The 17,386-nt window shown below is 33.3% G+C and overlaps 1 protein-coding gene across 1 annotated transcript; it reads right to left on the bottom strand.

Moving 5' to 3' along the window:
* Nucleotides 1-2,156: 2,156 nt before the first annotated feature.
* LOC132726582 (uncharacterized) lies at nt 2,157-9,635 on the bottom strand. The gene is made up of 2 exons (XM_060711920.1): nt 9,560-9,635; nt 2,157-5,237 (listed from the first exon to the last, which is right to left on the bottom strand). The coding sequence occupies exon 2, from the start codon at nt 5,228-5,230 to the stop codon at nt 3,260-3,262; it is 1,971 nt and encodes a 656-aa protein (XP_060567903.1). The 5' UTR covers nt 5,231-5,237; nt 9,560-9,635; the 3' UTR covers nt 2,157-3,259.
* Nucleotides 9,636-17,386: the final 7,751 nt, after the last annotated feature.

Below are 17,386 nucleotides of genomic sequence, written 5' to 3'. Positions count from 1 at the left end.
ATAAAATTTGCAAAATCATTTTTAAATTAAACAAGAGGGCCATGATGGCCCTGAGGTCGCTCACCTGTATATAGCCCCCCCAACCCCCCCCCCCCAACGTTGCAGGGCCAATTTAACCCAAGGGCTTTTATTTGCACAATCTTGGTAGACACCCATAAGAAGATGTTTCATGCTAAACATCTAAGCTCTAGCTCATTGGGCTTTTTAAAAGAAGATTTTTTTTTAAAGTTTTTACTATACACATATAGTTAAAAACAATGACACCCCTGGGGCCGGGCCAGTTTTGACCCCAGGGCTTTTATTTGAACAAACTTTGTAGACACTTACAAGAAGATGTTTCATGCTTAATATCTAAACTCTAGCTATTTGGGTTTTTTCAAAGAAGATTTTAAGTTTTTGCTATACACATATGAAGAAAATCAATGACCCCCGGGGCGGGGCCAATTTTGACCCCAGGTCTTTTATTTGAACAAACTTTGTAGACACTCACTAAAAGATGTTTCACGCTTAATATCTTAACTCTAGCTATTTGGGTTTTTTCAAAGAAGATTTTTTAAGTTTTTGCTATACACATATAAGGAAAATCAATGACCCCCGGGGCGGTGCCAATTTTGACCCCAGGGCTTTTATTTGAACAAACTTGGTAGACACCTATTAGAACATGTTTGATGCTCAATATCTTAGCCATAGCTCTTTGAGTTCTTTAAAAGAAGATTTTTTAAGTTTTTACTATATGCATATAGGGAAAATCAATGACCCCCCGGGGCGGGGCCAATTTTGACCCCAGGGCTTTTATTTGAACAAACTTGGTAGACACCCATTAGAACATGTTTCATGCTAAATATCTTAGCTCTAGCTCTTTGGGTTCTTTAAAAGAAGATTTTTTAAGTTTTTACTATGTGCATATAGGGAAAATCAATGACCCCCTGGGGCGGGGCCAATTTTGACCCCAGGGCTTTTATTTGAACAAACTTGGTAGACACTCACTAGAAGATGTTTCATGCCAAATATCTAAGCTCTACCTCTTATGGTTTTTGAAAAGAAGATATTTAAAGTTTTTTCTTTCGGTTGCCATGGCAACCAGAGTTCTGCATGGAATTAAATTCTTTGAATAATTTTTAAAGGTGACCACCAAAGGAACATTCTTGTGAAGTTTGGATGAAATTGGCTTAGTGGTTTATGAGGAGATGTCATTTAAAGTAAAAGTTTACGGACGGACGACGGACGGACGGACGCCGGACGAAAAGCGATCACAAAAGCTCACCCTGTCACTTTGTGACAGGTGAGCTAAAAAGTTCTATTGTTGTTTCTTATCGGCGCCCAAATGATTATCCATATAAAGCTAATGGTTAAAAACGCTATTTAGAGTGTTTCAGCGTAATAGATAGATACTTTTAACTTTTAGATATTAAGAAAACAATTATAAAAATCATTCTTCGCGATCATATAATCATTAACTTATAACTTGTTTTTTGAGAGCATATGCACGTGATTTGTGTGTGTGTGTGTGTGTGTGTGTGTGTGTGTGTGCGTGCGTGCGTGCGTGCGTGTTGGTGTGTGTGCGCGTGTGTTTCTTTTTTTTCTTTTTTTTCACACATCCACAACTTGTACCGATATTGTTAAAAGGCAAAAACTAAGGGAAGCAATAGTTTGCATATTTCTATTTGTGTTCAGTAAAGTATTGTGTATCAATCTGAAAGAAGACCACCACAATTTAAACGTCATGATTTATGCAAATAATGTCAATTTCTAAAATAGATGATTAATCATAATAAAGCAAGAATAACCACATATTACAGTTAGGATATCACACAGATAAAACGATCAAGCACATTTGATTCAACATTTGTTATACACTGAAAAGTACTGAAATATGCTGTTTTATCAGACTGTACACTTCTACAAAAGAATTTGTCCTATTTACAAGTAAAAGATTCATTCAAGTATTTTTTTGGACAAAAGTAAGATAAACAACCTGATATAGTTGAGGTAAACAAATTCAAAGTTTTTGGCTATTATATTATGAATTCTATCAATGAATTTCATATATATTCTTAGCATAAACCCATTTTGATGTAAAAAGTAAGTTATAATGAAAGGTTCAGCAATATTTATTTACTTATGTGACCATTGTATGTTCTTTGAGATAAACAGAACGTGACAAATGCCCCCGAAGGATTTTAGTTATAAACCACCTATAACATGTTAAGATTGACAAAATACGAACCCCAGCAGTGACCTTTAAATTAGACGTCTTGTTCACAACACATTGTCCATCTAGGGTGACTTTATATTTTTAAATAAAAATTGAAACTTTTATGTATATGAAAGTCAAAGAGTGGACACAAAAACTACCATTTATATGTATATAACATAAATATTGAAAACGTTTAAACCCCAGCAGTGACCTTGAACTAAGGCGTAGGAACACGAGTCTTAGGACAACACATCATACATTTATAATAATTTCATAAGTGAAATAAGAAATATACTTCTTTAATGCATATTCAAGGCAGACACGACCATCTTTGTCTATATGTATATTAACATCGAAAATTGACCAAGTTTGAACCCCAACAGTGACATTGACCTAAGACGTAGAAATCAGAGTCTTGTTCACGACACACCATACATCTATGTTTTTTTTTCATATATGAAAGAAAAATAAAAATCCTTTCATGCATACTGAAGTTTCAGAGCGGACACAACCACCACAATCTATATTTATATAATATAAAAATGACAAAGTTTGAACCTCCACAGTGACCTTCACCTTAGTGGTAGAAACCAGAGTTTTGTTCGCGACACACCATACATCCATGGTTTTTTCATATGTGAAAGAAAAGTTACAATCCTTCCATGCATACTGAAGTTTCAGAGCGGACACGACCACCACCATCTTTATTTATATAACATAAAAATGACAAAGTTTGAACCTCCACAGTGACCTTCACCTTAGTGGTAGAAACCAGAGTTTTGTTCGCGACACACCATATATCTATGGTTATGTCATATATGAAAGAAAAATTAAAATACTTTCATGCATACTGAAGTTTCAGAGCGGACAAAACCACCATTGTCTATATGTATAAAGCGGGACGGACGGACTAACAGATTGAGAGACAGACAGACAGACGGACGGTTCGAATCTAATATGCCACCCTTCGTGGGCATGATAAAATAATTGCATCGTGTTTGTTTCCAAATATTAACTACTAATATCTACATACTAACGACTCACTTACCATTTTCTAGCATGTTAGTGAATTTGAAATAAAATTAGTTTTTTCTCGCCTAATCGGTTGTTGGAAACTATCATCCTATCTTTACTTGGTGAAATGCATACTGAATATGGACTAATAACCTTATCTAGACCATTGATTGTCAATATTTCACCTTGAGATGACAACTGAACAATTGAATTTGTGCCAGATGAACAAACAAAGAACAAGTCATTCAAGTAATGTGCAATTCCGTTAGGGTTCCTTATATTACTATCTTCAAAAATAATAGTTTCTTTCTGGAGATTGTATATTTGCACTTTACTTTGCCATTTGTCTGTAATAAGCAATTGTCTGTCATTTGCATTGTAAACACTCTTAAACCGATTACTTTTTTCAAAGAACATGCCTTCAAAGTCATAGATCATGTCTTCAGATTCTCCATAAAAAGTAAGCAAATGAGCAGGTTCAACATCAGAACCGAAAGTGCCAACGACACATTTGTTGTCACTTGTGATTGAAATAGAATCGCAGCTGTACTTCACAGGGATTATTTTCTTCTCATTTATAGTATTATCTTCATTTACTTGATAAATACAAATTTTCTTTGCTACTCCAGTCGTTATTATAACACAGTCATCGTGGGTTACAGCCAGGTTCAGTGGGATATCTAGCAAACGCTTTGCAGCTATTTCATTTAATTTGTTGTCCATAAGAATTAACTTGTTATTTCTATAGTCAACAGCAACTATCCTACCATCATTTAGAAAACCTAGTCCTCGATAAAATGGTTCAGCGTCGTCATCCTCACCTTCTTCTATATCGGCTTCAGCTAATACAGAGAGAGTTTTGGCAGAACATTTTGGTACGTGTGTTGTACAAGTTTCCGTTGCTACTGTAACACTTTTTGAAGGTAAACTCAACAAATCACTGATTGTTTCGGGAAGCTCTAATGATAATTTCAGTTTTTTCATTTCACCAAACTTTTGTTCCGTTTCGGATTGTCGAACCATGAATTCATCATATATCTTTTTCATTACAACACATTGTTGTTCTTCAGTTCCAGTTTTCTTACAACTTTTGAGGACAAGCAGTAAACGACGCATTTCCTCTGCCATTTCATTACATTTGACTGCATTTGCAATGATATCGGATGATCCTGTAGACTGAATAGCTTTTAAGTCTTCTTTTAACCCATCCTCAAATTCGTCTAACCTTTTGTTCACCTTTTCTTTAACTTGATTCCACTCGGTCAATAATTCTGCAGCTTGGGTAGCTAAATGCTTATTTTCGTTAACGAAATGACTTGAAGACAATTTCATGGTATTTTCCATTTCGGCGATTTGTTTTCTTAATAAAGTCCCTTGCAGCTTGACCTGTCTATTCATTGCCATTTCACTTATTTCAGCCAGACCTTGACATGCTCTATGGGTAACAATAGCACAAGTGCTACAACAAAGTTTGTCATCATCTTTACAATAAAACTTTATTTTCTTACCATGATTATCACATTTCTGATATGTCCGTAGTGTTGTTGATAATTCAACATTTTCTTTACTATCTATGTCAACGGATTCATGATTCTTCGTTAACTGCAAACTATCATGGACCTTTTTGCAACTTTCACACATTCTTTCATTACAAACTGAACAAAACACTGACGCAATCTTTGTTATATTCTGCATTAAACAGGGTTGACAATTCATTTCTTCCTCCTTGGTGGACTCTTGGCTGCTTGTTGTGCTGTCAAGAAGCGATGCAAGAGCAAAATTTGGTCGCAAACCTTTTGCCCATGTTTCAGGTGATGTATTTTCTTCTACGGTTGTAACATAGCGACAGAGTGGGCACTCTATACCATTGCACAATAGGCCTTTTTCTTTGCTTTTAAGAACATATTCATGGATACAGGTCTCACAGAATGTGTGTAAGCAAACGAGAGCTTTCGGCTCCTTATAAATCTCGAAACAAATTGGACACTTAGACCCATCGTCTTTTACATTTGAAGCCATATCGAACCTATGTAAAAGAGCAAAATAGAATGATCACGACTGTTTTACTAACATTGGCTAAAATTGCCATTTTATATAGTATTGATTTATATTATATGAGCCAATTAGTATTACCATCATAAAGAATGAACTTCCTATTTAGTATATTCATCAGTTGTTGAAATTAATTTTCATAATTGTTTTGTTAAGTTAACCCAGCAACATATATATCCCGGAACAACTAATATTCAAACAGTTAATGTGTTTTTAGCCAAAAATAAATGGTATGTTAAATGACGCTTTAAATTTAGTATTGCATATTAACACATCTATCACCATTAATCATTTTAGGGTTTGAACTTTTTCAACGTATCTTCATCTTGCTTAGAAATTAATACATACAATATGACCAACTTAGCCCATTCCCAAGAATATTTTAAGCTAAATTCAAACAACATGTTAAACACCCCAGAATATTTTGTTCAATATATGCCAGGGCTGCTAAAAGCTGTAGAAAAATTCACAACATTCTATTCAATGATTTTCAACAGCTTTCAGGATTTTAAAAAACTTGCACTAAATGTTATAACATAATGTATAGTACAAAGCATTCGTATGGCTATAGTTCATGTGTACAAAAAAGGCAGTAGAATATAGAGGCTATTCGTTGCCAAAAATCCAGCCTTTGAAACTTGACAATGCATACTTCGGTTCTACTAAACATATTAGTAAAAATCTATTTGTCGATCCGAGAGTTACATACTGCACTGGTATTAAGCATTTTGATTATCTCGATTTGATAAAATGAAAGCTGTTAACATGCAACTTAGATAAATTGCAAACTGTATTTATAAATGTATAATTTCAAATTTGCGACATGTAGAAATGTAAACGATAGAACGTACACAATACGTTTACTGCTGTGCATCATGACGTTGAGAAATGTAACTGCATCAACTTGACACACTCAGGTCTACAACACCACACACTTTCCTTTTACATTCTAACCCGCGATTAACATTTGTAAACGATTTTGCAACTTCCATATATGGAATTATCACGGAAATAGACGAAAATTAATAGGCGGAGCCAATTTCACGAAAGCAGAATATAAAGAGAGGTAACTCTTGCTGGTACAAAAAAATTTCAAATTATATAGAAACTGTTACATCAATCTTGACTTTGAACATCCTCTGATTTTGTTAAAACGTATTCTAGTACAGGATATTCAAGTAATGCAAAATTGGTTAAGATATAATATAAAAATGTAACAACGTATATACTGATAATGAGCATAATAATATGCAAAAACTAAAGTTGGTGAAATAACATAAGGAAATGTTTCCCATATATATTGACACACATCACTACTCTTTGATATCAATGATAGAGTTCTGTGAGCAACGGCAATACTGTTAAGCATATCTTTTTTATACCTTCAGCAAATAGTACTAGAATGCGATACATGGACGGCACTTTTGGCAACACGAATAAAGAGAACTGAACAATAAGCCTGTGCCTTCTTTCTTTAAAGGACTATGTTGGATTGTAGAAAAACTCATATTTTTGACCAAGTGTATAACCACGAAACAATGCAAAGTTTACTATCGATAATTCCGTTGTATAACCAAAACTTGTGAATTTGTCCCATTTTAATGTTGAAATAAATATTCAGTGTATCCTGGCAACTCTGTTTACCTCCATTGGGAGGTGTTTTGAGTCATAGGATGTGATTTAGCCTTTTATTGTTAAATATATGTAAGCTGGCGTAGATTAAGGTCTTTTCATGCATTGTGCTGAATCAATAGCACCTCTAAAATATGTGTATACATGCTGTCATTAGCTGTTACCTAGATTTGCTGTCTAGATTTGCTGTCTATATGATCAAAAACAGAGAACTACTTTTATGTACATGAAATACTACACAGAATATTTATTAAGTTTTGTAAGTGGTGGCTTTCTAATAGATAAAATAAACAAGGTATACATAAATTGATAATCAACATACATACATTTGGACTCATTTAAATTTTACTTATTGAAAAACAAAATGGGAAAAATGGGAAAATATATGGTAAAGATAAAAAGTTATGTACGAAAGGGTACATACAACTTTGGTTATAATTTTACTATTGTTAAAAGTTTTTTCTTGTCAAGTCATACGCTAGAATTAAGGATACTAAAATAATAATACTACTAGGAAAGACAACAGCCAGAATTTGGTCTGTATTAGTAATTAGTCGTATCAAAATCTCTATCAGATGTTGACTTGTAAATTTGAAAGTGGTAAGGTAGCAGCTTAACTGTAAATGTTACTCATTCCTATGCAAATTGGAATACCATCAGTAAAATTTATTTGTCGTTGAATATAGTCTTTTCAATAGTTTTTACTTCCTTGAAAAATATTTAACCTCAGACAGTATGTAACCTGGTGTTTTGGGGGGGTTTTTTAAGTTTATTTTTCCAGGAAATGTGGTGTCTACAACGTTTTAAAACTTATATGCCTACATTCCTTTAAAGTCCGCTGATGTTGATTGTAGGCAATCATGCAAGTGAATTATGTTTAGTAGCTTCTTGTCGCCGACGGTAAATACCGAAAATGAGCGGAAAATACGTTTATTTACGATGATTTAGTGGGCGGGGAAATGGGCGGAGCTTATTTTATCTCCTATTGAAAAACGTGTAAAGCTGGTGTATGCTGATCTGAATCATGATGGTTCGACAATGTAAAGCTAAGAATGTAACTTCTGTTTTGAGTATTCGAACACTTGGTATTGCTACTATCAGTTAATGTTTTGTCGTTTAACAAAATGTATTTTGTTGAAATGCATGTTTACAATATTAAATCGGCAAACTCAATCCAAGTATGCAACATTGCAGTTTACATACAAAGAAATACAATTGTATTTTGTCCATTAACAAACTGTTCAACTCAGATCAACAAGGCTGGATTTTTGGCAACGAATAGCCTCCATAGTAGAAGGCGCCACCCCTTTGTACACTTTTGGGATGCAAAATCATAGATGCATCCGACCAAAACAGCCAATTTATCTTCCCCACTTTATAAAAATTACCAAATATGGGAACTTGCCTACATTTGCAGACTGGTGTCACTTACATATGATCTACTTTACAGTCGTCACCTGAAAAACCCTTGATAATAAATAATATTTTATTAATAAGGGTCCCTTTGTAAAATCGGATGAATATTAAGTGGTACACCACCTAAATATTTGTTTTGCAATACACCCAAGATTGAGGAAAATGGTCAAATGTGCAGCTGATACTTCATACAAAAATTCACCCTCCAAAAAAAAAAAATAATCACAGTTTTAAAAATGTGACTATTTTGACATAGTTAAATTAGGAAAATTTTACATGATTACCATTAAACAAACAATTTTTTATTGTTTTCTGATAATATCTGTCAAATGAATTAAGTATGGCATTTCTGTAGGAGTTGAAGTCAATACAACATGAGACTTTCGGCACTTTAGTGCAACATGACAACATTGACGCCAATTTAAAAAAAAAGAATGTGTTTGAATTTAGGTTGTAATTGAAAAAATGTTCCGGAATAAGTAAATATTCATGTACCCATATATGTATACATGCGTCGTTATAACGTAGATGTAGAGTAACTTCCCCTATATAAAGTAACACCTTTTGTACTACATATTTTTCCATTATCCCCTATGAAATCTCGATACATTTGGATAAAAATTAATGTACTGTACATCAAGTAACCATAATGTACATCAAGTAGCCAATCAACTACCTTCCTGTTTTTTTTTTTTTTTTTTTTTTTTTTTTTTTTTTTTTTTTTTTTTAATACTTTTTGCCATAGAAAGGTAGAAAAATATCTATTAATATCTTAAACTTATTAAAAACTTGCAGAAATAGGTTAATCATAACCTATTTCCAAAATGTACATACATAATTTAAGAGGAGATAATTTTCACATATACATGTACGTTATGTTTATGTAGTCATTATATTGTTAAATAAGTAGTAGAACAAGTTGCCTACGTCACGATTACATAGAACAAGTGAAAACGAAAGTAGAATTTATCAATACTGTCACTTCGATATAAAACATGAAAAACAATATATAGATCTAGTTGCCAGTTTAAAGAACACCAGAAGATATATGCGTTGACATACAAATATAATCCCCAAAATAGCAGTTTTTTCAAATAGAGATCTACTCTAAATTGCTTCATGTAATCTTGAAAACGAAAGTGATTTTCAGAAAAAAAATATGCGCACAATCATGTATGTCATAATGTTTTATTTGATTATACTGTACCCAATAGTCAACATTATATAACAGTAACAAAATTTTCTTACCCCTGAAACTTGAGTCAAGACATTACACTGTTTATCTCTATGTTTAAACGCCCAGTTTTCTTCATGTAAATCACAGGAGCTTGAAATTCTATCAATAATCGCTCAAAAGTCCGATCTAAAAAAAAATCCATACCTATATATAAAAAACGTTTTTTTTATATATAGGTATGGATTTTTTTTTAGATCGGACTTTTGAGCGATTATTGATAGAATTTCAAGCTCCTGTGTGTAAATATAGCATACCAGTTTAATCATGTACGTGTTGCGATATCGACACAAGAGGCTCAATGAGGGGATTTTATTGTTCAGAAAAAATGAGTTAATTATGCGCACGTTTAGTTCCTACTTTTTCTTTTTAAGTCTTTTTAAGTTATTTATAGAAATTCTCAAATGAGCTTTATGGAAATTAAATACATGTCATGGGGAATTAAAGTATCTGAACGCTTACAGGCGAAAAACATCAGTATATATAAGGGATAATATAGGTGTAACACCTCTAAATATTTTCCTTCATTAATTAACTAGTAGATTTCACCTTATAGCCATATTACCACAATGCAAAATAACAAATGTAGCCGATATTATAGGAAGCTATAATTTCTTATTAAACACAGTAAACAAACAAAAATGCGACGACTTTAATATGAGTGAAAATTAAAAATCAAATCACTTTTCAAACGTGTCAAGTAAGTAGTAAAGTCTTTTTAGAAGTCGTGTATTTACTTAATCTTGTTCATTTTTAAATGCTGAAATGCTTTCTCAAAAAAGTTAATATTCTTTTTTTCCCATCATTTCACTTCATTTTTTAATTATTTTTAAAAAAAAAAAAAAGATGAGATAGATAGATTCTTTTATTCCTCCAACTTAATCGTACTTAAACAGCTTTCAAAGTTCCAAATATTAGACCCAACGGCCGTTCTAATAACAATACATGCATATAATATTATGAGCAAAACAATCAAGAGTTTGAAATACATCCACAAAAATGCATATTACTCTAAGTTGAACTTTAAGCATAGAAGAAGAAAATGTGTTTAACAAAATGTATTAAACGATAAATTTTAAATGGTAATAGAGCAGACAGCTTTGAATTGGGTATTTAACAGCCAATCAAATTCAAAATTGAGCACACTATGACCGGAAGAGCTAGCTGAAGTGCATCAGTAAAGTTTCGTGTATTAATCTTTAACATAATAATAATTATGTTCATGCTCAGTGACGTCATGGGTTCAGCACGAAACAAAGTGGACTGGGGCTTTAAATATTATGCTTATTCGAAGCTGATAAACAATAAAAGTCATCACGTGGCTTTCCTTCAAATACGTAATGAGCATTTTCATTTATCCGACAACATAACATAAATTTGTTAATTTAGATCTTGGTTTTCTGTATGGTTAATATTGACCATATATAAATTCCAACAGAATCCGTCTAGCTAGTAGGTCTGAAAACGCTTAATCAATGGATAATAAAAATAGGTCAATAACTGTCCTAACTTGCACTTCAAAAACATTTCTATAGGAATAATTTTAGTATGCACAAAACTTCGAAAACACCGCACCGTTGTTTTTCGTCATTTCCAACACTTTTTGTGGTTTTCGGTAATGTTTTAGATGTAATTAGATAAAACTTTTGGCAATTTAGGCAAAAATGTTGACCACCATGATCTGAAAATCTGGATGATTACATGCATAAATGTCTTACAATGTAATGTGTTATCTTCAATGGTTTTATAATGGTGTGTGCTCATCGCCGGTCAGACCATCTCGGTCATGCTGTGTTCCCACCGCCAACCAGATCAACTCGATCAAGTACGATCAAGCGATCGGGTACCGGTCTAGCTCGGTCTGCATGCGTGTCCGGGGCTGGTCGGAGCGGTCAACCTTTGTCGGCATGGCTCGGGCTTCCTACCGGAATTTTTTTGACATGTCAACAAAATTCGAGTAGCGATCATGTAGATAAGCGGTCGAGAAGCGATCGTATAGTGATCGAGTAGAATATCAAGTTGTTCTAGAATAAATCGTGTAACGATCTAGTTTGGTCAGGTATACATCTCTTACCCGATCTGTACACGATCATCTCGACTTCTACTCGAGCATTATCCACGATCATTACGATCTGGTCGGGTGGAAATCTGGCAACGATCGGGCAGAGGTCGAGTTAGTCTAGTTGAGATCGTGTACGACTCGCGTATAGGTCTGGGTGATCGAGAAGAAGTCGGGATGTTGGTCGGGTTGTCGTCGAGAAGAAGTCGTAAAACATCGTGTAGGGTCGACTTGAGGTCGTGTAGGAGTCGTGAATGTGCATTTAATCCAGCTTGGGCGGGCATGGTCGGGGAATTAATGTGATCGGGACGATCGAGTTCATCTGATCGGCGGTGAGAACATAGCATTAAGCACGATCAAGCGATCGGGTACCGGTCTAGTTCGGTCTGTATGCGTGTTCGGGGGTGGTTGGGCGGTCTACCTTGATCGGCATGGCTGGGGCTTACCTAGTAACGATCGAGGAAAAGCTATCGAATAGTGATCGAGTAGAAAATGTAGTTGATCGAGAATCAATCGTGTAACGATCCAGTTTGGTCGGGTATACATCTTTTACCCGATCTGTAATCTCAGCTTCTAATCGAGAATTATCCGATCGCAACCCTATCAACACGACCTATCACGTGACCAAAACAATCTAAAGATGTAAAATTATTGGTGGTGTCTTATAATTAACTGTTGCAAATTTGAAGATAGAGGAACTACCAAACAAATTCTGACAACAAAAATGCCTAGAAGGAGCAAAAAGGCAACCTGTAGTGCGAGTACGTAGGAGTACATGCACAACTGCAGCTGCTCAATCTCCACCATGAACTGATGTGAACCATGAATGTTTGAAGCATTTATTCTAAACAATTCGATACACGACCATTCATGACTCGATTGCGATCATTACTATCTGATCGGATGGAATTTGGCAACGATTGAGCAGAGGTCCAATTAGTTTAGTTGAGATCGTGTTTGAATCTATAGGTCTGGGTGATCGAGGAGAAGTCGGGTTATTGGTCGGGTTGTCGTTGTGATGAAGCCGCAAAAAAAAAACGTGTCGGGCTGACTTGATGCCGTGTATGAGTCGTGAATGTGCATTTAATCGAGCTTGGTCGGGTTCCATCGGGGAAGTTATGTGATCGGGTCAATCGAGTTAATCTGATCATCGGTGAGAACACATCTTAAACTAGACTGCTTACCTGTTGAAGTTAGATCCGACAAGGATATCTATTTTCGACATTTTGGAGAGTGAGTGTATTCAAAATGTAATGCAGTTTGTGGGGACAGTACTTGTGTATAATTAAAGTTTGTAGTGTAAGATTTACCTCCCTTTTATAAGAGAATCATAAGTTGTTATTTATTGGCATGAAAAATAAAGTAAAGAGCATATAAATGTTTTGCAGTAATGAGAATCTTCACACTTTGTCGTCTGCTAGACAAAATATGATTTATTGTCGCTATAGGATAAACGATTTAATCAATAGCTGAACTGAAATACATATTTTGTTATGATAGTTTGTTGTTCCCGATGCTCGTTTTTATTTCTTATTTATATAAAAACAACATTATATTGATAATCATATATATGTGCCTGTTCCTCTTTTTTTTAATTAAAAAAAAGTGGAAAAATGGATTCACCGAAAGCTTTGATACCTTTTAAAATATATTTTTATTGAAAGCTTTAATACCTTTAAAAAAAGATATATTTTTTATTGGCTTACTCTTATCAATTTCAGCATGGGTTATACAAAGCCTTTTCTGTTTTTATTTCAATCAATTATTCATTGTTTATATGAATTTATACAGTATTGCACGTTTGGAATTAATTGGCATACCCAGTCCCAAATTACTGGAAGAAAAAAGAAAGGCATGTTTACAATTTTGCGAAAATTATTTTAAATGTGGCAAATGAAATTCAGGGGTCCGAACAGAATAACAAAATACTATTCAAATCTGTTTAATTATTGTTAAAGGATTCAAATACATTACAGTTTAGCTTACCCTTTCCTGTACAGTTAAACTTTTAGCTGTGCAAAACATTAATTGATCTGAATAAACAATGTCATGATAGTATGTTTAAAGTTATATGAACTTATGGGCCAACACTTTTTCTTTCAAAAAAGTATTTTTTTATAATTTTTTCCTATACATTTGCATTGTACATCTTGTACGACAACAAAAGGAATAACATATGTTTAAACTAAACTTATAAGTTATAAGTTTAGTTTAGGCATAAAAAAGTAAATGAGCAACCACGTTTCAATCATAAAACTGTCGGGGAACTAAAAATATGAACAATTGCAGAATTGAACTTGAGACATCATTTTCATAGCCTGATCACTCAGACCACTACGCTACTCGGTATTACATGTATGTCCGTACTCACTTATTATTCTATATTGCAGTAAATTAGAACACAATAGCAAAACAGTTCAACCTATTATATTATAATGGTACAATCGAATAACGAAAACGTTATCGTGTTTTATATCTATTTATACATATATAAATGATAAAAAGTGCCGGAACAAAAAAATACACAAAAAAAACTGACATTAACTGATCTTTTTCATTTTAATATAATGCCGATGGGTTTCTATATCATCAGGGCAAATAAATATACATGTATATATATTCCATTTAAGTATTTTGAGTTTTAAATTAAATACAATAATATTGAAGAAAACTTAACAATAGTATCTGGTAAGTTGACAAAGTTAGCATTATAGGTGAATACATATGGCGTGGTGGGTGGTGGTGGGTTCATTGTTTTGCATGATCTACTTATGCGTGCCATAAATTTGCAACATCGTGATCCATAAAAAAAGCAAATGAAAGGCAGAGAAAAAGATGAATATATTTACTTTCAAAACTGATTAATAAAGATAAATTGTTCTATGAGACCAATCACCGTTCATCATTTTAACATGCCTATAGTCTTCTTATCCTGATAAATTTCAATGCATTACATGACTTTAAAAGTCTGAGATATAGAATATTATGTTAAAGACGTTCTTTACCACTAACAACAAAGGTTGAATGATGATAACGGGACAATAGATGCTGATGGAACAAATTACAAAGCGATTGAAAATATATATGATACAAACCTCAAAATTACCAGATATTGAATGTTTCACCATATTATGTAGCAAACATACCTACTCCCTAACATCAGTTATTCATTCTTCGTTAACATCATATTAAATATTGACTAACTTTAAAAAATGGATTAGATATTAACATGCTAACATCCCGGTTGCAAATGTTTTTCATGACAAGTTCATGCTACTGAGTAAGTAAGGGATCATAACGAAAAAGCGGAAGAAGAAGAAGAAAAAGAAGAAGAGGTTTCTGACAGATGACATTTATTGGAAGAAGTAGGAAAAACAAAGGGAAGTGAGGGAAGAGAGATACAGAATTAGAAGAGGTAGAAGAAGAAAAGGGGTTAGAAAAAGAAGAAGACGACGAAGTACAAGGGGATGATGAAGAGTAGGAAGTATAAGACGGTTGAAATTTATTAGATGAAGAAGGAAAACAAAAAGAAGTGCATGAAGAAAAATAATCAAAAAGGCGAGAAGAAGAAACAGGGGTAGAAAAAAGAAGATAAAAAGAGGAAAAAGAAGAAGGGGATGATGCGAAAAAATAAGGAGCTCAATGCGACGCAGTTCAAAAGTAAGAAGTTAAAGAAAACAATTATGATTCTACATCTGCACGAACATCGTAATCATCATAATAAATGCGTATATTTATATTTCCCTTCACCCCCTCAAGATTTATTGCAAGTAGATTCATTTTCATATTTCTGCGAAAACTTGTCACCGCTAAAGTAGGATTTTATTACATTTGCATTCAAAGTTTTACTTCCCGACGTATAGACAAGATATGTTTGCAGTGTGTATTAAGAAGTAAACGTGAATTTAAGCAGTATATAAAATGATGAATGTCTACCTATACAACGTAACATATGTTCCGTTTTATATTATACTAATTTCAAGTGCCTTAAAGCAAACATCTTAGGGTCCTCAAACGAACCGAATTTGCTTGTGTAAACGCAATAAATTTTATGTCGTCCATAAATTAGTCAGTTTAGAACCGAACTGTAAGTCATGCAGGCTCAAGAGGCCATAAATGGCCGCTGTGAGAGGAACGAAGGGAAGAATTTCTACATTTCAAGTGTTTTGATCAACTGTACGGTACTTCATATGACATGCCGACGGGGGGACCGTATCGGTCCCAGCATGTAGTCACCTGATCTTTCCTAATCTCTGACGTCATCTGGTCTCCCAACATATATGTGCTAACTGTCTTAGAGAATATGTAATCAAAAATTATATTTAAATTGTGATGTCAAAAAAATGCCAAAATATGATGGTAAAAATATAACTACATATAAATACATTATGTACGTTTAACATTCTGCTAGTATTTGAATTAATTTTGCTTTTATGCCGGGAAAATATATGGGATAAAATTTATAGTTATGCAATAGTGCTGAAGCATATATCAGATATTTTGTCCATAATCCACAAATATAATCACATATCTATGAAAACAAATTCATACTTATGTTTATTATTGATCAAATGAAGTAAACATTTATATAACATATATAATTCCCAGCGAATAAAACGTACGGTATTTTATTGTTCTGATAGATCTATGCTAACGGATTACCAAAAGGAGTATGTTTCATCATCATCATCATCATCATCATCATCATCATCATCATCATCATCATCATCAATAATAATAATAATAATAATAATAATAATAATAATAACAATACACATGTAATAATAAAAATGTGTTAGATTGAACGTTTAGAAAATTCTTATACATTCAACAGTAATAAAATCTAGAAATAAAGTTATTTATCGGGGTGGCAGTCCTGCTATAATAAAAGTTCTGTTTAAATATTTATATGACATTATATTGCGACCATAAAAACTAATAATCTTGTGTTTTAAACGGCTTGATTTACCGCCCTTGTAAACTACAAAGGAATAATTGTTTAAAATGTATCTCTGAAGCGGCCATTTTGTCATAATTTGCAGTAATTTACAAATACCCATATACGCATAAATTGTTTTTAAGACCCGTATTACTTTGAAATGATGGGGAAAGGGAGAAATTTATAATAACCTTATTAAGTTGTAGAGAGTCAATTTTCATTATTTTATTGTCGTTAAATAAAATAATACAACATAAAGGGCGTAGATGAGCTTTCGTTTTAGCATTTGAAGAAAACATTTTGAATGTGAATATTGAATTTTGTGTTGTGTTGTAGTTGTGTGTAATTATTCAATATATATTTTTTTTAAATCTTATTCTGATATTGGAATTGCTTAGATTTTAGAAATTAAATACGAAATTAAAAGCAAAAACATTCTTTGCTAATTGGATTATACTGTTATTTGAATATTCAGATAAGTGTTACTATTCTGACTAAAGATAAAAAAGACGGAAGTTTTACGTTGCCATGGATATGAGAAGTGTTCTTTGTTTAAGGACCAAACGGGTCCTTGGCATTGAAAGCATTAAAATGAAATTTTATGTTGACATCTTAATTTTTGTCTAGATTGTCGCAATATGTAATGCCGCGATGTTTTGAGGTTAAAGAACGATTTGTTTGGTAAATCCATAGAAACACATTCTCAAAGGGAACGTACAGTCATTGGTTTTACCTATCCTATTAAAGATATACGCGTATTTCATTGGTCAAAGCGAGAAAGGTGTTATTTTTCCTCTGCTTTGTCTATTTTATGATAATACTGTTTCGCTGACCACTGATATA

This window comes from Ruditapes philippinarum, unplaced genomic scaffold (genome assembly GCF_026571515.1).
Source record: "Ruditapes philippinarum isolate M1 unplaced genomic scaffold, ASM2657151v2 ctg17669_1_1_1_1, whole genome shotgun sequence".
NCBI classification, from domain to species: domain Eukaryota; kingdom Metazoa; phylum Mollusca; class Bivalvia; order Venerida; family Veneridae; genus Ruditapes; species Ruditapes philippinarum.
This window is presented reverse-complemented; position numbering and strand designations above follow the sequence as displayed.

Bases quoted from the DNA above. Each gene is read 5' to 3' on its own strand.
- LOC132726582 (XM_060711920.1), bottom strand. From the start codon at position 5,230: ATGGCTTCAAATGTAAAAGACGATGGGTCTAAGTGTCCAATTTGTTTC.